At 37.6% G+C, this 24,481-nt stretch overlaps 1 protein-coding gene across 2 annotated transcripts; it reads left to right on the plus strand.

Annotated features, from left to right (window-relative positions):
* The first annotated feature begins 119 nt into the window (after positions 1 to 119).
* pabir3.L (PABIR family member 3 L homeolog) lies at positions 120 to 22,656 on the plus strand. 2 transcript variants are annotated; one of them, XM_018228873.2, is made up of 10 exons: positions 120 to 516; positions 5,576 to 5,654; positions 12,926 to 12,982; positions 14,290 to 14,336; positions 14,415 to 14,469; positions 15,117 to 15,209; positions 16,709 to 16,797; positions 18,238 to 18,299; positions 20,151 to 20,247; positions 21,997 to 22,656. In XM_018228873.2, exons 1-10 carry the CDS (start codon positions 416 to 418, stop codon positions 22,127 to 22,129), a joined length of 813 nt encoding a protein of 270 aa, XP_018084362.1. In that variant the 5' UTR covers positions 120 to 415; the 3' UTR covers positions 22,130 to 22,656.
* The last annotated feature ends 1,825 nt before the right edge of the window (positions 22,657 to 24,481 follow it).

Raw genomic sequence — 24,481 nt, forward strand, 5'->3', positions numbered from 1 at the left:
ATTAAAGTTACCAACCAACAGAAAGTAAACATAGGGGTTGAGTGGGCGCATACGAGTATTCAGTGTGTCACATGGGCCTGTACCTGTTACAGGAGATGCTGTTTTCGGAGTTGGGTTTTGTGCGCATGCGCCTGAGGCTGCGCGCAAGTTCTGCACAGGCTTGGGCCTGAACTGCTACTTAGCTGCTCAGCTTTGGAACGGAATAAGGCGGGAGGAGGAGGAGGCTGCGGCGGCGGGGTTGCACGATCCGTAGGACTTTCCCGGGCTATGGGGCTCTGGCTGGAGTCTCCGTTCGGTCGGTGGGGCCTAAGCGGGGAGCCCGAGGGAGGGATATGAGCCAGTGAGGGAAGGAGGGGAGAAGCCGGCGCTAACTCTCCGCTCACACCCCCAGGAGAAGCCGGGGAGCGACGCCACCATGGCACAGGAGAAAATGGAGCTGGACCTCGAAATGCCGGGGCCCCCGAGTGATGGGAATCTGAGGAGGTCTAATAGCGCCCCTCTAATCAATGGCCTCAGGTAAGGGGAAGGGGTTCAGCAGGGGGACAGTGTTTGCTGATGGCAACCATAGGGGGAGCACGTGAGAGCAGCTTCATAAACAGCACACTCCACTAGCAGCAATAAGCAGCCAATTGGACGCACAGTAATAGGTCACGTGGAAATGGGCCTCAGCACTGGGCCATTACATGTGAAGACATATTCAAAGTTGATGGACAACTGGAACCAAAATGAGACCAGCATTCTAAACTTGACATGAAATATTGACTATGTATTACAGTTGCAGTTGGATTGACTGATATTACTAAATAGCAATGTGTATGTGGCCTAATGCAAATGCTAGAATGGATCCTGGATAGAATGATTACATAACATTGTTACATTATACACAGTACTTTACAAAAAAAGTGTTCAAGCAAACCAAGCCCCTTACTTTTGGAGCTCACAGTCTAACTGCGGCTCGTGAGGCACAAGGAGTTGTCATTACTTGCTTGAATCATTATTTTAGAATTGACAATGAAGTCGTGATATAGGATCACAGAGTCCTGCCCTTTCTTTGGCAAAAAAGATAGGACATAGTTGCATGAGAATGATCCTTAAAAAATTAAACTGTTTTAAAGGAATAGTAATATAATGGAGCCTTGCCATGCACTGCTAAAACTATTGTTTGCTTCAGAAATACAACTATATTTTATATAGACAATCTGCTGTGTAGCCATGGGGGCAGCCATTCAAGCACAAGACACACAGTAGATAGCAGATAAGAATCCCATTGTCTGTTATCTGCTGTGTATCCTGTGCCTTTTCTCCTTTTTCAGCTTTGAATGGCTGCACCCATGGCTACACAGCAGCTTGTTTATATAAACTATAGTAGTGCTTCTGAAGCAAATACACCAGTTTTACCAGTGCACCACAACAGTAAATTATATTTTCTTTAGTTTAAAAGACTTTCATTATTTGGTGTTACTGATCCTTTAAGGGTCAGGTCAGACGAGCAGATTCAGGGAGATTAGTCGCCCCAGCAACAAATCTCCTCTTCTTTGGGGCGACAATTTCCCCGAACTGCCTCCCCCCTTCCCCCTGAAGGCACACGCAGCGATTCTTTTTCTGAAGTCGCCCGAAGTTTCCTCCTGAGGCAACTCCCGAATCTGCTTGTGTGGCCAGACCCTCAAGAGGCTCGAGGAGCATATTCAATTGAGAAAATGGGCCAGAGGAACACTGATAAGGAAGAAGAGTAGGTTGCAAAGTTTATTAATAAAGGGCTGGAGTAGCAAATACAAATAAGAGCAGATACAGGGACAGAGTCAAGTGAGAAGGTTGTATTCAAGTAAAATTAAGAGGCCAAAAGGGAATGTCAAGTTAGAGAATTGGTCATGGGCAAAACATTTAATAGTAGAGTCCAGGTCAAATGAGAAGAAGACAAGATGGATAAAGCAAAAATAAATCAACTATAATAAAAGACTTAAAGGAACACTAACACAAAAATAAGTGTATTAAAGTAATGAAAATATAATGTACGATTGCGCTGCACTGTCTCAACTGAGAAGTGACACTTTCAGTCATGTACAGTAAAAGATTTAACACCTGCCTCAATGACAATCATGGTACCATTGTGACTGGATCACACTTTCGCACATCTGTGAGTTTCACTGAAGTTCAATGGAACCATTGTGATTGGTTTACTACCCTCAAGGGTTTAAATTCCAGGGGATTCAATACCACTTTCATGAGTGGTGAAACATTTAAAAAAAAACCTGTAAATGTCCAGTTACCTTTGACTTAATTCTACTAGATACTGTATACCATGACCTGGATACATGAGAATCTTCATAGACATAAACTATAGTCGTTTTTCTGAAGCAAACACACCGCTTTTACCAGTGCAGTGTATTATATTGTCATTCCTTTAAAACTTTATTTATTTGTGTTGCTGTTGTTCCTGTAAGGATTTTGCCAAGCAAGTGATATTACTTACATGCAATGTAATGAATAGTAAAAAAAAAATACTAATGTATTTGATTGGTCCAGTTATTACATTTAGTTAGAGATACTGACACCAGAGATTAAACATTGTCTTCACCCTATTTATAATTTTTCCATAAAGTATTTTTTTTACACTACCTATCTGATCCCCCATGTTCCAGTATGAGGGGGCTGCCATATATGTGCAGCAGTAATCCGTTAGTATTGGAAACTCTGACAGATTGAGAAGGACTGTCTGGTTTGCAAAACGGTCAGGTTTGGGAACAGCCCTATTGGTGAAAAATGATCAACATGGCCTATAGGTAACTTTTAATGTACATTAATATTTTGAAGGTTTGTGTGTGTTTATTAGGGATGCACCGGATCCACTATTTGGGACTCGGTCAAATCTCTGAATCCTTTATGAACGTTTCGTCTGAATACATGACCAAATCTGAATACTAATTTGCATATGCAAATCAGGGCAGGAAGGGAAAAGGTGGAAAAACATTTTTACTTGTTTTGTGGCAAAAAGTTTAAGTGATTTCCCTTCCTGACCCTAGTTTGCATATGGAAATTCAGTTCGGCCATGTACTAGGATTAGGCCGATTAGATTAGGATTCAAATCCTGGATTCGGTGCATCCCTAGTGTGTTCCCCATTTGAGCCAGCACTCTCAGCTCTCTGGTATTTAGGTCTGTGTCTCTAAGGGTAGGACTACACGGATTCGATACGATCGGATGCGCTGCGAAAAAACGCCGGCGTCAAATCACATGCGACACAAATAAGGTAAGTGAATGCATTGTCATCCGACAATTCTATCTCTTACCTTATTTCCGTTGCATGCAATTTGACGCCAGTGTTTTGTCGCAGTGCGTCGGATTGCGCCGAAAACATCACTGTAGTCCTACCATAAGTGATCTATGCATTGTAATCATCTCTGCATCCAAATTTCATATGATTCAAAAATAAGCAGATCACAGTTGCTTTTGTTTTTAAATGGACAAAATAAAGTCAAGACATAGAAGGGACAGAGGAATGGAAGGCAAGGCAAATTATTTTAGGAGGATGTGATTGCTGAAAAGGTGAACATTTTAAAGATAAATAAATGCCTTGATAAACCTTAAAATGCTTTGTTACAGGTATAGGATACATTATCCGGAAACGCGTTAACCAGAAAGCTCCGAATTACGTAATGGCTGTCTCCCATAGACTCTGTTTTATCCAAATTTTTTAAAATAATTTCCTTTTTCTCTGTAATAATAAAACAGTACCTTGTACTTAAATTATACTAATGTATAATTAATCCGTATTGGAAATCAACACCAGCCTATTGGGTTTATTCAATGATTGCATGATTTTCTGGTAGACTTATGGTATGAAGATCCAAATTACAGAATGGTCCTTTATCTGGGAAAACCCCAGGTCCCAAGCATTCTGGATAACCGATCCTATATAAAGAAACTAGAGGCGATCAAATCAAAATGTAGTGAATCAAAAAAAAAAGAAAAGAATAGTGTAGCAAATCAAAGTGTAGTGAATAACTGACTGGATAACAGTCCTATTATGTGTATTGGGGAAAAGCAGTGCCTGTTAAGAGGATGCAGTTAGATGACATTTCAGTGAGTTGTGAGACTGAGTTTGATTTGATGTATATCTGTAAGGGGTTTAGAGAGTTTGTTTTGTTATAACATAGAGAAAAAGAAGAAAAGGAGTATAGTAGGTGTTGGTTAATGAGATTAGGAAGGCAGGAACAACACATTGTAACTGCTCTTTTCAAATGCGTTGTTATCTACATGTAATACATGAGCCAGGAATATCCTGTAAATTCTATCTATATAAATGGTGCTTGGTGATGTCATCAGTTATAACTTATGCTTAGTGATGTAATTTCTGTTACATTGAAACTTCATTATAATATATAATCTTTATAGGATCATGGAAATCCTAGGAGACTTTTATTAGGGATGCACCGAATCAACTATTTTAGGATTCGGCTAAACCGAAGATTCCGCTGAATACTGAACCTAAAGCGAAACCATAATTTGCGTATGCAAATTATTGCCAGGAAGGGTTAAAAATGTTTACTTTCTTGTTTGTGTGACCATATTAAGGATTCAGTTCAGCCAGACACTTGTATTCGGCCAAATCAGAATCCTGCAAATTCTGGATTCGGGTACATCCCTACTGATAATCCTTATATTTTGCAATAGGCTGTACATTCTTCACTGTATAAGTTACAAAAGGGGTTAAATCATCTGCTAAATAAACAGGCATGTCTTTCTTTTTTTTTTATTTTTATGCCAAATAATGCATAAAAGAGAGTAAATTCACAATACTCCTAGATAAAAGTAGTATTCTATAAACTACATTTTTGTAGTGGTTAATATTGACTGAATAATGTTGTTCAGTAGTGATGAGCAAAATATTTTCCCGCAAAAAAAAACGCCCATAAATTCTAATGCATAGTAAAAAAAAAAAATGTTGAGCAAAAAATGCCCGTGCACTTCCATGTGTTTGCCAAATTTTTCATTGTTTTGTGAATTTTTGGTGACACGGGTAAAGGTGGCCATACACGGGCAGATAAAGCTACAGATATCGTCGTTTAGACCAATTTTACAGCTTATCTGCCTGTGCATGGGGGCTTCCTACGGGTTTTCACGATCGATATCTGGCCGATATATTGATCGGAAGGGTTTGATTTTTACCCGTCGGAGCCCCTTGGCGTGTTGTAATCCGATCGCTCGGCGCACGTTCAGATTACCCCCAATATAGCCATGCCTTTAGTGTCATAACAGGGAAAGATCTTTGAGTCTATGGTCAGCTTTAAATCTATGCTACTGTCTGGCATATAATTAGCCATTTTGTGTAGGCTTTAAAAGGAACATAAAGCAAAGCAACCCCAGCCTTGTGCCCCAGTTGAGAGCTCAGAACCCACAGAGATTTGCACGTTTGTTTTGACAGTTACTTTTTATGCCCCCAATTAGCCACTTCTTTGAATATTTCTGTTCTCAAGTTCATGGCTATTTTGCTTAGTAAGATAACTTGTTTCTTGTTTAACGCTTTCAGGTTGTTTTGTGTAAATCCTTATTACTTCTGACAGTGTTTGTGTCTTTCAGTGACAATTCACAGGTGTTTCAGACAGATGTTATAAGAGCGCGTCGGAACAGTACCACTGTAGTGAATCGTCAGAGTCTGGTAAGTGCTGCACTCATTTCTAACATCTGCTGTCCGTTTCCCTAACAACATACATTTCCACATAATTAGCCAGAAACACAATTTTGTAATAAGTGTGATTATTTAACCTGCTCCCTTTGTCAAGTATAACATAATACTGATATTATGGGCTTTCTTCTTTTGATAATTTCTTATTCTTCACTAGTAATTTATAATGTGTTTTAATTTAACTTAGGGAAAGAGGGGAATCTGATCCTTAGTTTGTCTCATTTGAAATATTCTGCATATCCCAGTAGAGGTATGGGACCTGTTATCCAGAAACCGGTTATCCAGATAGCTCTGAATTATGGAAAGGTCTTCTCCCATAGGCTCCATTTTATCCAAATAATCCGAATTTTAAAAAATGATTACTTTTTTCTCAGTAATAATAACAGTAGCTTCTACTTGATCCAAATGAAGATATGATTAATCTTTATTGGTGGCAAAACCAGCGCATTTTATTTTTTTAAATTATTTTCTGGACGGTTTATGGACGAAGAACCTAATTACAGAAAGATCCGTTGTCCGGAAACCTCTGGCCCGAGCATTCTGGATAACAGATCCTATACCTGTACAGTAAACAAATCTTACACTGAAATGTTTTCTGTGATATGTTTATATAACACACTGAAGTACAGATGTTTTTTATGTGATATTGGTCTGTTCAAAAACTATTTACCTATTTGTTTTATAACAAGTTATGTGTTGATTGGCCTTATGTTTTTATAGCTAAACAGGGAAATTAAGATACTCCATATTTGGTACTTCTGAGACAAATAATTAGATTATGCCTCCCTATATTTCACCATATGTTTTGACTGTTTTGTTAGCAGGACCTCATAATCCAGGGGGATTAACCTGTGCTCAGGTTATCTAATTATCTACATTGCAGGGACAAAACATTGAGTACCTGCAGTCTTCAATATTGCTGTCTTTAGCTCAATCTATAGCAAAAAAACCCCCAGATTTTTCAGTGATTAAAACAATTGGCAAACAGTATCATACAATTTGAAGGCTAAAATTAAAGCACCTTTGTTTAAAAATAAAGTTTAGTCACAGCTGATTTTCATAACCTGCCCACACACAGTTTAATCAAAGCTGTAGGCAGAATGGATATTTTTAACACAAATTCAACATGCTATGTTTTACATTGTGCTTCCTTAGAAAATATATTTTTAATCTAAATACTAAAACGTGACCAGAAAAGTTGCTTTTCGGCATGCAGATATCGGGTAAAGTAAAATCTCCATGAAAACAAAAGGGCATAGTCTTTGACATTTTAGTGCTGTAAATAGAGATATTGATTAGGTTGGAATCTTAATAAGAAAAAGGTTTTGTTCTTGTGGGACAGTATATTGTTACTATGTAAATCACTTTTGCTACTTCCTGTTTGGGAGTCTTGCTTTAAAGCAGAGATATGAGAAATTAATGAAAAGGATGTGAAATATGACAGAATGCAAAATATAAAAGATAATAATACTTGGGCAGACCAAGAAAATGTGGTGATTTGACCACCATGATGCAGTCAGAGCTGCTGCTGCCAGTAATTCCAGCAAAGTAGAAATATGATGTCATAATAATCTACGGCTCACTAAAATAAGAAACTTTAAGTGTAGCTAACAAAATTCTCAGGTAGGCCGCATGATGCTGCTTTACTGCTGGGCTGTGGGTCAGCTGATCAACATAAGACTAAGGGGTGCATACTTCTAGCCAAGCATACTCCCCTCATCCCCACACTCATCTTGAACTATTAGTTATAATGGATCCCCTGCTGTCTTAATGACAGGGCTTAAATGGAACATCTTACTATTACTAAAAAAATGAAAAGCAAACCTTTTGAGAAATCAAACATCAAACTTTTTTAAAAGGCTTGTTCATCTTCCAACACTTTTTTTCAGTTCAATTGTTTAGTTAGTTACAATAGTTCACCAGAAATAAAGGCTTTTTCCATTGACTTTCTATTTTCTATGTTTTTTTCTAATATTATAGTGTAAATCTAATTTTTTGACCTTCTTAAGCAGCTCGGGGGGGTAAAATTGTAACATTGTTCTAAATTGATACATTAGTTGAAACATTTCCTATCTTTGTCACCAGCTGAGCAGACAAAGATAAGAAAAATAAGTAACTGCTGTTATAATTGATACAATAGTTGCTAATATTCCAGAGATACTGCTGAGAAATGTTTCGACTTAATGTTGCAGAATCTGTACCTGAATTACTGAGCTGCCAGACTGAAACAACAGACAGAAACCTTAACCTTTAGTCTTAAGGTGGCCATACACGGGCCGATAAAAGCTGCCGACAGACTGTGTCGGCAGCTTATTGGCCCGTGTATGGGGCCCCCCGACGGGCTTCACCGATCGAGATCTGGCCGAAAGTCGGCCAGATCTCGATCGGATAGAACAAAAAATCCCATCGGATTGTGGCCGCATCTGTTCGTTGATCCGGTCCCGTGATCCGACCCCCGTTTCCCATGCGTCAGGATCCGACCATGATCGGATCAGCCCGATATTGCCCACTTCAAGGTGGGCATATTGGGGAGAGATCCGCTCGTTTGGCGACACCGCCAAACGAGCGGTTCTTTCAGTGTATGGGCACCTTTAGATTTAGGAAAAACTGTAAAAAATAGAAAGCAATTGTAAATAGTCGTTATTTCTGGCGAATCTGAAAACAATTCAACTGATTAAGGGGCACATTTACTATGGGTCGAATATCGAGGGTTAATTAACCCTCGATATTCGACTATCGAAGTTAATCCTTCGACTTCGAAAAATCGTTAGATCGAACAATTAAATCCTTCGAATCTAACAATTTTCCTTCTTCAAATGTCCATAGGCTAACATTGGTGCTCGGTAGGTTTTAGGTGGCGAAGTAGGTGTTCAAAGTTTTTTTTAAAGAGACAGTACTTCGACTATCGAATAGTCGAACGATTTTTAGTTCGAATCGTTCGATTCGTAGTTGAAGGTCGAAGTAGCCACAAAAATACTTCAAAATTCGAAGTATTTTTTATTCTAATCCTTCACTCGAGCTTAGTAAATGTGTGTTTGGAAGGTGAACAACCCCTTTAATACAATATTTTACTTGTAAACGCCATGTAATCTGCTCTGCTTCAGTCAGTGGTAAACAAAAACATTAAGACTAGTAGTAGATTGTCCTTTTTTGATGATGGCCACATTTCTGACTTGCTCAGCCAGTACAGCCCTCTATTATGTAGTTAGATAAGTGATGATCTAGCTACAGAACTCTGCTTGGACATAATGGGGGCTTGACAATATGTAAACCCCATGACCTCTCTTTTAATGTCCCCATGAGTCTAAGACTGGCTGTGCCATAAAGTATTCCAAACAGCCAGGAAAGATGGACCCATTTATTAAAGCCTGTATCAGTCTGGCAGAATGTGTCTGACTGCTTTGAGCAGTCAAATGTCAATCTACCTTTTTGGAGTGATCATTCTCCGCAGTAGAGCTGAGCATTCTTACCTATTTGAATTATTGCTCCACGGTGCATATCTCATGCAGAGGATGACATATTGTATACATTATATAATATGTGACTGAATGGGCTTTATATACTTCTATCTCAAATGGAACCTTTGCTTAAGAAAGTCATATATCTTTTAATGTAACTTAATTACTTTATTTGGCAAATATGTCATCTGAGCAAGACTTGATCCAACGATTAATGTGTGTCTGTAGTTCTTTCATAAGTGACCCAGCCAAGAAGCTTTAAGACATCCTTTCTAATGTCCTAACAGGCTTTAAAAATTGTCACACTGGTGTTTTTTCAATGTCATTGCTAATGGCCTAATAGACTTTGGCACACTGACTATACCCATGAGAGACAGGTTTATTCAACTTATGTTCCTCAGTAGAGTGTATTTTACCCCATACCGACTGGCTAAGCTACAGTATACCCCACAGATTTGGATCTCTGCCTTAAATGCTGAACCTCAATGGAGACCTTCTTCCATGTGTTTTGGGAATGTTCTGAAATCCAACAGTTTTGGGGTACATGCTCCACTGCTCTGCCTACTTGGTATTATATACAAAGAAAAAACGGCAGCTCAATCCCCAACAGTCAATAATACACAAATTGTGGCTCACCAGGTACAGAGTAGGCCCAGGTGTACAAACCCCGGGTCTATCGTATTCGGGTGTAGCTTCAACCAGTGTGTGGCATACAATATTTGTTCACAGCAATCACATGAAATAGTTTCCAAACTCACCGATGATGTCAGGTGGCCCGGGTGCAGCCCCCCAAACCTGTAGCTGGGGGAGTAATTCAAAAAATAGCGAAGAAGCACGCACTCCAGGAGCCAACCAATGTCGTTAAAAGCCTTTATTCAGAAACAGCTAAAACAAACAATCCTCACAAGTTTCGTATCCGAAGATACTTACTCATAGGCATAATTAAAAACAGCCGTGACCAGAATTTAAACAGGTAAAAAGGATGTGACGTCAGTCATCCTAACATTAACCCTAAAACATGATATCTTAGCTGAAGTGAAACAATTGCTTTCCTTTTTTGTTTAACAGTGAAATTATAAATGATAAATTAACAGTAAAATTTTGAAAATTTATCACAAATTAGAACTAGAAAAAGAAAGAAAAGAAAAAAAGGAGTCCTTTTTAAATTATCAATTAAAGTATAAATACTATCGATCGGAATATTGACCAATTCAAAATTACTACAAATTATATTTGTGCTTATATAAACTGATAACGTTGCGGGGCACATTTACTATTGGTCGAATATCGAGGGTTAATTAACCCTCGATATTCGAACCTCGAAGTTAAATCTTTCAACTTCGAATATTGCAGTCGAAGGATTTACCGCATTTCGTTCGATCAAATGAAAAATCGTTTGATCGAACTATTAAATCCTTCGAATCGAACGATTCGAAGGATTTTAATCCATCGAACAAACTATTTTCCTTCCCCATAGGCTAACATTGGTGCTCGGTAGGTTTTAGGTGGCGAAGTAGGTAGTCGAAGTTTTTTTTAAAGAGACAGTACTTCGACTATCGAATGGTCGAATAGTGAAACGATTTTTAGTTCGAATCGTTTAATTTGTAGTCAAAGTAGCCAATTTGATGGTCGAAGCAGCCAAAAAAAAACCTTCAAAATTCGAAGTATTTTTTATTCTAATCCTTCACTCGAGCTTAGTAAATGTGCCCATGCCAGTTGATGTGTAAATGCTATATAACAATATTGTGAAAAGATCAGGATACTAACCAATTCAAAATTGCTACAAATTGTATTCATACTGATACTGACCAAAAACTAAAACTGACTTGAATAGTACCTATTCGTATGAGGAGGTTGACACAATGTTATATTACCAATGAACCAAATATGTTTCAAAAATTAGTTTCATTCTATCTCAGCAAACACAATTCTGATGTATAGACGAAAGCTTCCTAGCAACCCAAGTTAAATTAATAAATTAAATAAAGCGCATCCTTACTTATTAATTCATATTGTGTATCGAAGCTATGAATCGCAATAGTGTCCAAAATATATCAATTAATTTATTAAGTTCATTTTTCTAACTCCGCAAATACCCGGTGTGCTTACAAAAGAGATGTTCAATGTGAAATTTTTCCATGTGTACTGCTCCAAATCGTCTCAATGTAGTTCGTGTCGATTTCTACGAACTAGTGTAAGGGACACACTAAGGATTTAAAGAGATGAATGAAAAACGAATGGCCAAAAAACCTTTCATAGTGGCGCCACTCTGGAACATATGGATTAACATATACCCACTGCACAACGTGCTGCAATGCCCATTAGTGTCCAAACTGGATACCGTTCACTATTATACCAGGTGATACATTTAATGCTAATGTTCAGAATACTTACAAAATAATAAGAATATAAATCACATAGGATATATATCATTTCGTAAATAAATTACGTTTACTAAAACTCAATTAAATTCATCTGTGCTCGATTGTCACAATATACAAAATGTTATGAATTAACGTATGTGTATTAATTATTTGTGAATAAAATTAAATCAAAAGATCTTTTTTGGACCATATGATCAAATAAGGTGAACCAATTTATCATATAAACAGTATAATTAAGAGTGCCAAAATTATATTTATCATGATGTGCATGTATTCAAAATTACTAGTGTCTTTTACCAGAATTTATCTGAATTTATATTTCAAACCATATAGTGAGCCACATCAACATGAATTAACCAACATGACTATTTTATTTAGCCTCAATGCAACAATGGTTTATGGTATGATAATAAACCATAAACGTAAAACTCGTGCAAACCTCTATCACAGCACTGCAGTCACAAGCAGAGATAGGCTTTAGTTCCCTATCAGGTCAGCCTAACTGCAAATTGGTTCCTTTCCAACAGTGCATTATACGGAGTACCACCAGGTCCCCTGCACAGCCAGAGAATTCAGGGGGCATGAAGTGGAACAAATGGGCAACAAATGAGGAATATAATGCTTGTTTTTACACAATATGTCTCATTTAAGAACACAGGGTATTTGCTGTTTATTCCTATTCTCTTTGAAGTGTAGAGGATTTTGTACCCAATCTGTGGAGCTTCCAAAGGCTTGGCAACAATAGCTAATAACAACCCAGTGTTCTGTTACCTTTAGGGGCAGATTTACTAAGGGTCGAATATCGAGGGTTAATTAACCCTCAATATTCGACTAGGAACTAAAATCGTTCGATTTAGCGCTAATCCTACGATCGAACGATTCGAAGGATTTTAATACAACGATCGAAGGAATATCCTACGATCAAAAAAACACAGGCAAGCCTATGGGGACCTTCCCCATAGGCTAACATTGAGTTCGGTAGCTTTTAGCTGCCGAACTAGGGGGTCGAAGTTTTTCTTAAAGAGACAGTACTTCGACTATCGAATGGTCGAATAGTCGAACGATTTTTAGTTTGAATCGTTCGATTCGTAGTCGAAGGTCGAACTAGCCCATTCGATGGTCGAAGTAGCCCAAAAAACACTTCGAAATTCGAAGTTTTTTTAATTCGAATCCTTCACTCGAGCTTTGTAAATGTGCCCCTTAGTGTTTAATAGATCCAGGAAACAAAACAAATTATCCCTTTAATTTCAAAGAAAATATTTGTACATGTATTAGATTGGAATACCTTTAATGACACTGCAAGTGAATAAGTTAGTACATTGCCTGCACATTATCACAACGCCAAAATAACCAATGAGCTATTCATGTATATATCTTTAACTTGTATTATTTTTTCCCGTAGGTTGTGCCATCTTCTCCAATACGTATCTCAAGCAGCCGTCTTCACCAGATTAAACAGGTAGGCTGAATAGTGCAGAGAATGACTCCACTTTTCCTCATATGGAAAAGCTTGTAGCTCAAGTGATTACTCACTGGTTTATATAAAACACACAGTCCTTCTGTTTGCTTTCCTTCTAATCTGTTCCGATTAACCTTGGGTTAGGTGCATGCTCCCTTTTCCAGCTGTCCTGCAATTTCTTTCCATTTGTTTCCATTGTTTGCATGATTAAACTTTCATACATCGAAACAATGTTTACTTGTGCAAATTTATATACATGTATGGGATCCATTATCTTGAAACCCATTATCCAGAATGCTCCAAATTACAGAAAGGCTGTCCTTTTTCTCTTTAATAATAAAACATTTGCTTGTACTTGATCCAAACTTAGATATAATTAATCCTTATTGGAAGTAAAACCAGGGTTTATTTAATGTTTACATGATTTTCTAGTAGCATTAAAGTATGAAGAACCAAATTATGGAAATATCCGTTATCTGGAAATCTCCAGGTCCTGAGCACTCTGGATAACCGGTCCCATACCTGTACTGGTAATCTTTCTCACAAGGACCAAACATGGAGAATCTTAAATTTCCCTGTTAAGCTCACAACAAAGGTAAATGCAGGCGTCGATCGCATCAATGAGGTGATGGGGCCCTTGTCTCAACAAAATTTTAAACCTATCCGACTAGTCCATATCCAATGAGTGATTTCAGGGGGGCCATATGGGTCATATCATAGCTGTTAGAGTTTGAATCTGACCTGCATGCTAAGGATCAACCGCTAACTAACGCGAAATCGAAATTTATTAAAAAAATCTTTTTAAAACGCAGATGAATTAAATTGACCCGAAAACTTGATTTGAGTTTTTTCTCTGGAAAAAAAAAAAAAACTCGAATGTCAGGAAGGCTGCAAACAACTCCAAACTGATCCCTTGACTTAAACAGCAATTTGGCAAGTTTTAGGTGGTGATTAGTTGAATTTGAGTTTTTAAAAGGCCAAAGTATGATAAATTTCGAAAATCGAATTTTAATTTCTTTTTAAAACTCGAATCGAACTACCTATGCAATTTGACAGTTTTGACCATAAAAAAATTTTCAATTCGCCCCTTGATAAATCTGCTCCTAAATGTTATAGAATGCAACTTTTTAATTGGGTTTCATTTTTGTTATGTATAGTTTTTGAATTATTTGCCACCTTGATCTGAATTTTTCTAGTTTTCAAATGGGGATCACAAATGCTCTTTAAAGGAGAACTAAACCCCCTAATGAGAAAAGCCCCATCCACTACACTCCATACTAATGAGCCTCCTTGTGCCTTCTTTTTAGGAAGAGGGAGTGGACCTTATGATTAACAGAGAGACCGCTCATGAAAGGTAAATAACCTAAATTTTTTTGCAAGTCAACTTCTTTATATCATTTTTCTTTACTATTTTGTATGTTTTTAATCCCAGGGAAGTGCAAGTGGCAATGCAAATGAGCCAGTCCTGGGAGGAAAGCCTAAATCTGGTAAGAGTTTCACATCATTTTATTCTTTCAGGTTTATTCTCACTGAGCCTCTTTAGGGTATTTCCAGTGACATAATACAAGTTGAACCAGCGTATGGCAGTGTGCAGAGCGTTGCTTTGGGAATAGTCAATAAGATCTGACAGCCACACAAAACACCGTTAAGCTGACATCTAAGAAAAATACATTATACAGTATAATGAGAATCTGGAGATGCATTGCTCATATGTAAATGTATTTAAAAACAAAACACATGGAGCAGCTGTTGTTGAAATGGATTCCCAGGGCATTACAGATATCAAAGACACGCTTTTAATGCGATAGAGGTCATTTTTAAAGGACTCTGTGCAAGTGCAGGAGTGCGATGGGCCATTAAAATAAGGCACCTAGAGCACCATGCACAAAGCATGCACATAGCCATTCCAGCTCTAAGAAAAGATATTTTAGAAGCTATGTTTTCGTTGTAGTCATCCATTATTAGCAGCAAATTTTAGGGATCCCAGCTGCACGTGCCAGACAGTATGCTGATTCTATTTTTTGCAACACTGTTCTTTATCTTATCACTACTGTTAATGTTCTTAATAAGTATAAACATGCATATATTAGAGGTAGACCTGTTTGTGACATTCATTCCTTCATGTCTTTCACAGAGTGACAATGATCTCGATAAATCATCTTCTCCAAAGAGAATTGATTTTGTTCCAGTGTCTCCAGCTCCTTCTCCCACAAGAGGAATTGGAAAGGTAAAAGCTAAAGCACTAGTTGCTTCTGTAAAAAAAAAAAAAGATTATTTCATATAATGCTTTAACTAAATGTGTTTTTAGGACAGGATTGCAGCTAATGATAGCTTTCACTTCCCACAAAATATATTATTATATTAAGATAATGTATATACAGTGGCCTTGAATGCAGAGATTGTTTTCTTACTTTAGTTGAAGTAACAATATTCCTTCTTTTAATTTATATTGGTGAGTTTGTTTAGAATATTATATACATATAGCTCATATATAAATGTTATTGGCATAACTATCTTGTTTTTAAAGTGCTCATATCTTCTTAAAGGGGAACTATTGTGAAAATGATAATTTAATATAAGCTTTCTCATACAGAAATGAGAAACTTTCTAAATACAATCAATTAAATATTCTCCATTGTTTCTGAAATAATCACCTTTATCTTCACTATCCCTTTCTCAGCATCCGTTTCTCTTCATTCTGTCTGCATGCAGCAGTTGGGTGGCATTGACCGTTAGATCCAATATATCTTATAGGAGGGCTTCCTTTCATAGCCGATGTATTCAAGCTCATTCAAATAACTGATTCCACTACAAACAATCTACCAATATAACTGCCTTTTACCCAACTCCTACATGTAGAGAGACAGGATTTCTGGTGATTTTAATAGCTCTAATACATCTAGGCAAAAGGTGCCCCCTATAAGATTGGATATAACATATTATAATATTGGATCTAACTGTCAATGATACCCAACTGCTGCATGAAGACAGAATGAAGAGAAACAGATGCTAGATGCTGAGAGAGGGATAGTGAAGATAAACTTGATTATTTCAGAAATGGTACAGCATTTTTATTTTGCGTTTAGAACGTTTCTAATTTCAGTATGATGAAGCTTATATTACATTTTCATTTTTGTGATAGTTCCCCTTTTAAAGATGAATTTGCATCAATTGATCTATGGAAATAAGATGCAAAAGTGTGATCCAGCTTCTCATGATTTTGTAGATTGCATGAAATTAAAAGCGTTGTGGTCAGGCTGGATGTGTTGTAGCACATATTTTGGGACCCTAAGGTGTAGTCTGATGCTAGCAAATGCCTTTTGCTCATGTTCTGCATGGCATTAATTTAAATGACAGGATAATTTTGGCCAGATCATACGGCTTGAGAGTCGCAATTCAAGGAGTGGTAGATAATATGAACAGAGACGGGCATTCCCTTGCTGGCCGAAATCAACCTGTCAATTCTAGTGACAGGGCTTCCATTGAAACTGAAGGCAGGCTTCTCCTCTAGATTCAGGTCACTGTTCAGATGCCAACACTCACATTCATTTTGCACTAACAGAAGTGTAAGTGACCTCTGAAAAATAACCACAAATAAAAATGAATTTTCAAAGATATACTTTTTGAGAATGCATTAAATTTCAGTGACTTTTTTTAGGTGGTGTTATTGTGCAGAAATATACTGTGAAATATAGTATAATAATAGTTATTTGTATTTCTCCCTAGCAATGCTTTTCACCATCATTACAAATACTTGTCAGCAGCAATGGATTGCCACCCAGCCCTACCCCTAGCCCCACAAGGCGGTTTGCAACGTAAGTATTAAAGACTTTACCATTAACTACAGAAATGATGTAAAGAAATCATTCCTTTCACTAATAGTCTTTATTAGTCATTATTAACATTAAGGGGGCTATTTATCAAAGTTTGGGAGGATTTTTTCTATCTCTAATAAGCCACAACTGGAATGTTTGCTTATTTATAAAAAAACACTTGAATGAATGCAATCAAGATGAAAAACTTGAATACCTAGAATTGATCAAGTTATCAGTGAAAAAGACCTCAAAAACCTTGAATATATTAAGTTTTTGACCGCAAACCACCAAAAAACTCCCTGAAAACATCTTCAAATGAATCAAGTGACCTCTACCATTGACTTCTACATGACCTTGAAAGGTTTTAGCTGGAGTATTTTCAGACTTGGGCTTTTTGCAGTTTAGGGGCATAATAAATCTCGAAAAATTCAGGTTTTTTTTTTTTTTTTAACCCGAAAATTAGAGTTTTAACGGAAACTACCCTCGAAACGTCAAAATTCTTCCGGAAAACACGACTCCCTCTTGTTTTACATTAACATTGCCACAAGTTAAACCTATTACTCACGGAGATCCTGCTTAATTGCAGGAAAATGCGAATGGAGCCAATTTCCTGTGATTAAGCCAGATCAAGTAATAGTTTTTACTTGAGGCATTCTTAATATTCCACTATACAACTTAGATATGTGTTTTTAAGGAAAACATATACAGTTTATCATTTAAATCTGATTAGGGTCAATTGAATGCATAAATCCATAAATCCATATCACCAGGCTGTCCAACTAGTACAGGTATGGGATCCGTTATCTGGAAACCAGTTATCCAGAAAGCCCAGAATTACAGAAAGCCTGTGTCCCATAGACTCCATTTTATCCAAATAATTCAAGATTTTTAAAGATGATTTCTCTTTTCTCTGTAATAATAAAACAGTACCTTGTATTCGATCCAAACTCAGATATAATTAATCCTTATTGGAAGCAAAACCAGCCTATTGGGTTGATTTCGTGTTTACATGATTTTCTAGTAGACTTAAGGTATGAAGATCCAAATTCCATTATCTGGAAAACCCCAGGTCCCAAGCATTCTGGATAACCGGTCCCATACCTGCGGCCTTTTTTGACTTAATTGTATGTATATTGTATGTATATTGTATGTGTGTGTGTGTGTGTGTGTGTGTGTGTGTGTGTATATGTATATATATATATATATATATATATATATATATATATATATATATATATATATATATATTTTAATTGATTGATTGATAGCATGGTATTCCGTAGAGTGCACAGCAGCTAAATGTAGTTCTATAAAGATTTTCTAGAGCAGCTCCCAAGATTCTTTTGATACTTTAACGCGCCCTGTTGTCGTTAGTCAATGCATAACTGAGCTTCATTTTTTAATACCAAAGTTGATTTATATTATCATTTATTTAAGCAGGCGGAGTCAAAGTCCAATAAACTGCATTCGACCCAGCTCACTTGGACCTCTTAAACGGAAAGGTAAGCCGTGTTTTTTGTGTCTTTAAAGGACCTGTAACATCAAAAAAATGTTTTTAAAAATTTGTTACTATACATCAGAAAATAAACACCAAGACAAATAAAATTTTAAAATTGCAAAGCCTTTATTAAGAAATAACTTACCGAAACTCCACTTCCGCTCCTGTTCTGAAAAGGCGATAGGGCGACCATCCATTGTGCGGTGCTGGATTTCTCCTCCCTGGCTATCTCTCATGTTGTACTGACCACATGTGAGGCGGCTGCACCTCTGTGGCATTTGTCATGGCTCTGGATCTGTTTCTGTGTCTGCTCGGAACCTGCAAGAAAAAAATACAAGATCACCGAGGAACAGATGATTGGAATAGTGGTGGCCAGGCTCTCCAAGGATGTGGCTGATGTGCTGTCCGGGTGCTGCTAGCTGGGGGGGGGATCTTCTACATTCTGTGCTGGATCCTGGTGCTCATCCCGCTCTGCTGGATGGCCAATATCATCATTACCGAGTTCTACGACCCTCGGGTGCTGAAAAAGCGAGGTATGGGTGCTGCTTTGTATGTGGGGTGGGGGGCCACTGACCTGCTCCTGCTTGGGGCCTCTCGACTGTGCTGCTCGATCGCTATGAAAGATGGAATCAGCAATGTGCCGATCAAGTACTCCACCCCCCCCTGCATGCCCACCTCCAGGGACAGAACCAGAGCCATGACAAACGCCGTTGAGGTGCAGCCACTTCACATGCAGTCAGTACAACATGAGAGATAGCCAGGGAGGAGAAACCCAGCACCGCACAATGGATGGTCGCCCTATTGCCTTTTCTGAACAGGAGAGGAAGTGGAGTTTCGGTAAGTTATATCTTAATAAAAGCTTTGCAATCTTAAAGTTTTATTTGTCTTGGTGTTTATTTTTTGATGTATAGTAACGAATTTTTAAAAAAATGTTTTTGATGTTACTGGTCCTTTAATACAATTCCTGTTTCCATCATTAACATCATCTTGAGGTGTTGGCTGAGTAAGGATAATATGAGTTGTTTGGAACATATGGTTTTTCAGGGAAAATATGCTACATATGTTGTAAAAACATGTATAGATAAAAGCTCAAACCCCACATTTTCCCCCTTTATTATAAACTCGGCCCACTGGCCTGTTAAAATTACACAACAGAATGTATAACAGAAATATTCTTTATTTAATTTATTGTATTCATGTGTAAAAACTTCAATAAACACACAGTTAAAAAAAAAAAGGGGGGGGGCTGTCATTTTATTTTTTCCCTCACACAAGAATTGTGGGTTAATAGTTTTTTTCTGAACTGGGGCAGTTGATCATTATGCATATGAATGTGCTCCAACACTTGAACATTAAAATTATTAAAACACTTGGTGTGCAGCCTTGTACCTTGATATAGTGACAAAACAAAACCCTCTATCTCTCTTTTTATCTTTTAATGTATGCTAGGGATGCTATCCTCTGATAATACAGGCTTCCACATTTTGGATATAGTTGCTCCTATGTGCAATAAATGTCAATTCATATATGTAAAAATAAGGGATTTGAGACAATATCTTGGTTTTGTCTCAATGTTTATGCTACAAAAGCCATTGCTAAAAAGAATACAATTGAGCATATGATAAAAGTTGTTCCTGTGGCTGTTCAATAAACAATCTGTGTCACGCTCAGCAACTAGGGACCCCCAAAATGCTTCTAGCCTTGTTTTTACCATAGATAACACCTCCATTGTAGCCAGCTCCAAGCAGTTACTACAGATTTCTACAGCATAAAGGGAATAGCTGACAGTGCCAGGTAAACTGTCCTACAACCTAATGGTTTTTACCTTCATACAAACTCTGTGTTCCTTTTGAAGGAGACATGGAGATTGAAAGTCAGCCAAAACGACTTTTCCAAGGAACTACAAACATGCTGTCTCCAGATGTCTCTCACTTATCAGATCTAAGCGCTTGGTAAGTGTTTATTTCTCTTTGTTAACTCATTTCACATGAAAGTTTTTCTGTATATAATATATTGTCCAATCTGCATCTCCAGTTATTGCTGATTTTTTATAACAGCATAGGTGAGTAATATTTGTAAACTAAATCAGATTGCAGAATTTTAGTAGCAGTTGCATCTCTGGCCATCATTCAGTTGGTCCTACTACAGAACAAGTTTTACTTTTCCAAGCTTTGGTTGTGGTTAGGGCTGAGCAGTTATTGAGCACCATACACAGATCTTGTTTGGCACTTCCCTGCTTCCTATCAATTTGTCAGAAACGCATAGGAAGAAAAGTGTAAGCAAAGAATACTTCATAATCTAGGAGATATTTCATGTTTAAAATCCAATGCAGCCTTTAATTTGGGAATATTAGTACAGGTATGGGATCCGGAAACCAGTTATCCAGAATGCCCCGAATTACAGAATGGTCATCTCCAATAGACTCCTATTTTATCCAAACAATCCACATTTTTAAAAAATGATTTCCTTTTTCTCTGTAATAATAAAACAGTACCTTGCACTTGATCCAAACTAAGATACAGGTATGGGACCTGGTATCCAGAATGCTTGGGATCTGGGGTTTTCCGGATAACAGATCTTTCCTTAATTTGGATCTTCATATGTTAAGTCTACTAGAAAATTATTTAAACATTAAATAAACCCAATAGGCTGGTTTTTCTTCCAATAAGGATTAATTACATCTTAGTTTGGATCAAGTACAAGCTACTGTTTTATTATTAGGGATGCATTGAATGCACTATTTTGAATTTGGCTGAACCCCTGAATCCTTTGCAAAAGATTCGGCCGAATAACAAATCCTAATTTGCATATGCAAATTAGGATTTGGTATTTTTTTTTCTTCCTTGTTTTGTGACAAAAAGTCACGTCATTTTCCTCCCCGCCCCAAATTTACATATGCAAATTAGGATTTGGTTCGGCCGGGAAGAAGGATGAATCCTGCTGAAAAAAGCCGAATCCCGAACCGAATCCTGGATTCGGTGCATCCCTATTTATTATTACAGAGAACAAGGTAACAATTTTGAAAAAAAAATTGGATAAAATGGAGTCTGTAGTAGACGGCCTTTCTGTAATTCTGAGCTTTCTGGATGATGGGTTTCTGGATAACAAGATCCTATACATGTATAATTAATCCTTATTGGAAGCAAAACCATCATATTGGGTATTTATAAAGTTTACATGATTTTCTGGTAGACTTAAGGCATGAAGATCCAAATTATAGAAAGATCGGTTATCTGGATAGCCCCAGGTCCCGAGCATTCTGAATAATGGTCCCATACGTGTAGTGTGTCCTAACTGTTCCTGCCAGAAGCACAGTAGGAGGGGGATAGCCAATCACAGCCTTGCAGTCACACAAGCAAAGACAGGCTTCAGTTCTCTATCAGGTCAGCCTAACTGCAGATTGGTCCCTAGCCTACAATGCAGAGTGCCGCCAGCTCCCCAGCGCAGCCAGACAATTCAGCGGACAGGAAGTAGAACAGATGGGCGGGATTAGTAGGGTTTTCGCAGAAATTTACAATAAAGTAATCAGAAACTTAAGAGTTTAATGCTCAAGCACATTCTTGGTTTTTACATACTATGTCTCCTTTAAAGGTGAACCACCCCTTTATAAGATTCTCACCCATAGGTGTCACTGTGAGTGTCTGACTGGATTGCAGTTGTGCACAGAAGGCCAGTAATTAAAACTACTTTTGTTTCTTCAGTCTTTCCTCGGAAAATCTGGATGGAAGCAGCAGCAGCCTTGGCTCGTCCTGCGACTCTCCTGCTAAAAACATTGTTCCCGAATCTCCTCCTTCCAACTTCTTTATGCCAGTGGACAGACACTCTCCTAAGTGATATTGCGGCAAAACGCTGTCGACTCGCCCCTCTTATTTAATCCATATATTGCAAAGTAAGCAGGGTTTGTCAAAGGTCTTGTGTATTATATATATATATATATATATTGTGTGGCTCTCTGGCTCTTGAACTTGGATCCTAACAAATGAACTGAAACAGCCCATAGAGAGCCACCGATTGGCTTTCACTGCCTTGGGGAGGCCAAATTCTCTGCACGACATGAATTGCTGAAATCTTCTGTGGTAAAGTAAGATACTTAAACTGAACTTTTATTTTTTTAGAGATTTTACAAATGTGTTTGTGTTTAAATAGCTGACGTGCTGTTCCTAAGCTGCTGACAACCTTTTGTCCCCTGACACTAAAACAAAGACCTATTTATTAAAGGGGATAGTGACTGAAACGTTGTAATACTTTAAAATATTATTACTACTGTGGGGTTCTCCCTCTAATGGAACCTTCTATTTTAAAATTTGTATCATTTAAACCTCTCAATGTTGTGATCTCCATAAAGATTTTTTTAAAAATTGCCTGAGTTCTCCTGTTGTTAATAAACTCACCCTGGTGGCAGACACGATTAAATCCTTTTGTAATTTAAAACCCTCCTTTTGTGCCTTTCTAAGAATATAAATTCATCTTCATGATTCATTCATTACTCACTATAACATCCAGTTATTACGTTTCGGAAAAAGCCTCTTGAGGATTGCGTAAAAGGCAGTTAGGAAAAATTAAAGTGATCCCTTGAAAAGAAGAGCGAGATTTTTTAGACTATTCCGGGGCAGAAGCGTGTATTTGAAATGTAGTCTTGAGAAAACTCAACTCTGAAAATTCTGCTCTTGTACAAAAGAGTGGGAAGTATATACTGTAAGTTGTGTGCGCACACATTTCCAGGCAGTGGACAATTTTTTAAAATAGTAGCTTGTACTTAATCCAAACGAAGTTATAATTAATCCTTTGTGCATGGAACATTTGATGATCTCAAAGCATGTAGTAGGATCAGTTAAAATGTGGTCCTCTGACTTGCCTTCAGGTGTGTATCACACAACAACACTTTACACATCAGGCAGGACTTCACAGCGGGTACAGGGGAGTGAACTCAGTATGTGCATACAATGCCACTTTCAATTAACTCCGAATGAGCAGAGAGGAATCGCTACACAATATTTCAAAGCTTTCTGTGGATCAGGCCATTCCTGAAATTCTATTTTTGCATTCCAGACAGGAACCAAGTACTTTCAGGATGCAAGTCTGGCACAAATGATGCATATGCAAATTAGGGGCAGGGAGGGAAATAGCATGAATTTTTGTTACAAAACAAGGAAATAAAAAATGTTTTCCCCTTCCCACTCTTAATTTGCATATGCAAACTATGGTTTGGATTCGGTTCGGTATTCGGCCGAATCTTTCGCAGAGGATTCGTGGGGTTGGCCGGATCCAAAATAGTGGATTTGGTGCATCCCTAATATACAGAGGCAGATAGAGCAGTTTAGCTCCTCTCTCAGGTCACAGCATGTCATTTCTGTATGTGGGAAAGAAATGAAAGTGAAAGAGGTTTGAGCAGTATTTCAGTTTCATGTTAAAAAGAAAAACAGGAGATAATCATTACACAGTTTATAAGGAAAATCTTTTGCAATGTTGTGCTGTTTTGTAGTGATAGGTATAACTTAAAAAAAAGCTGCATGAATCATGAGGTCTGGTTGTATAAGTCTGGTCAATTAATGCCAAAAAAAACCCTAAAAAAATGTACAAAAAAAATGGCCTAAAAATAAGCATGTTTATTTAGAATACCCTTTTTAATCTAAAATGCTTGAGTGAAGGTTTCAGGACTGAAAAGTATCAGTGCTGTCTTGCGTTTCTCATGTAAGTAAATGGGCGAGCAATGGGTCTTTATGAACTGGTGGACAAGCAGTGGCATAACTAGGTGTTACTCACAGCAAATACATTTTAGAGCCCATGACTAAGTGGCTGCAAAACGCATAGGGCGGATGGAGATGCAAATATACTTTTTTAACTTTGTATAAATAACAAAAATTTTTAACTCATTTTCTCTGGTCCTGTAGATCCGTTTGAGTGCCGGTCAGCCCTGCTTTTTCTACACATCCTTTACATTTTAGAGCCCCCAACATATCCAATGGTTGTTCTGTTTTATCAATATATGTTGAAATTGCTTATTAATTAGAGCCTCATGGGGCCCCTATACCTCCTGGGCCCCCCTGCAGCCCCAGGGTCTGCTTCCTCTGTAGTTATGCCCCTGTAGACAAGTCACTTTTTATGACCATTTTTACTCAATCTTTGTTATATTTTACTGCAATTTAATGCCAATTCTTTCTTAAAGAATTTTTCTACCCATAAAAT

The sequence above is a fragment of the Xenopus laevis genome, chromosome 8L, assembly GCF_017654675.1.
Source record: "Xenopus laevis strain J_2021 chromosome 8L, Xenopus_laevis_v10.1, whole genome shotgun sequence".
Classification (NCBI taxonomy): Eukaryota; Metazoa; Chordata; class Amphibia; order Anura; family Pipidae; genus Xenopus; species Xenopus laevis.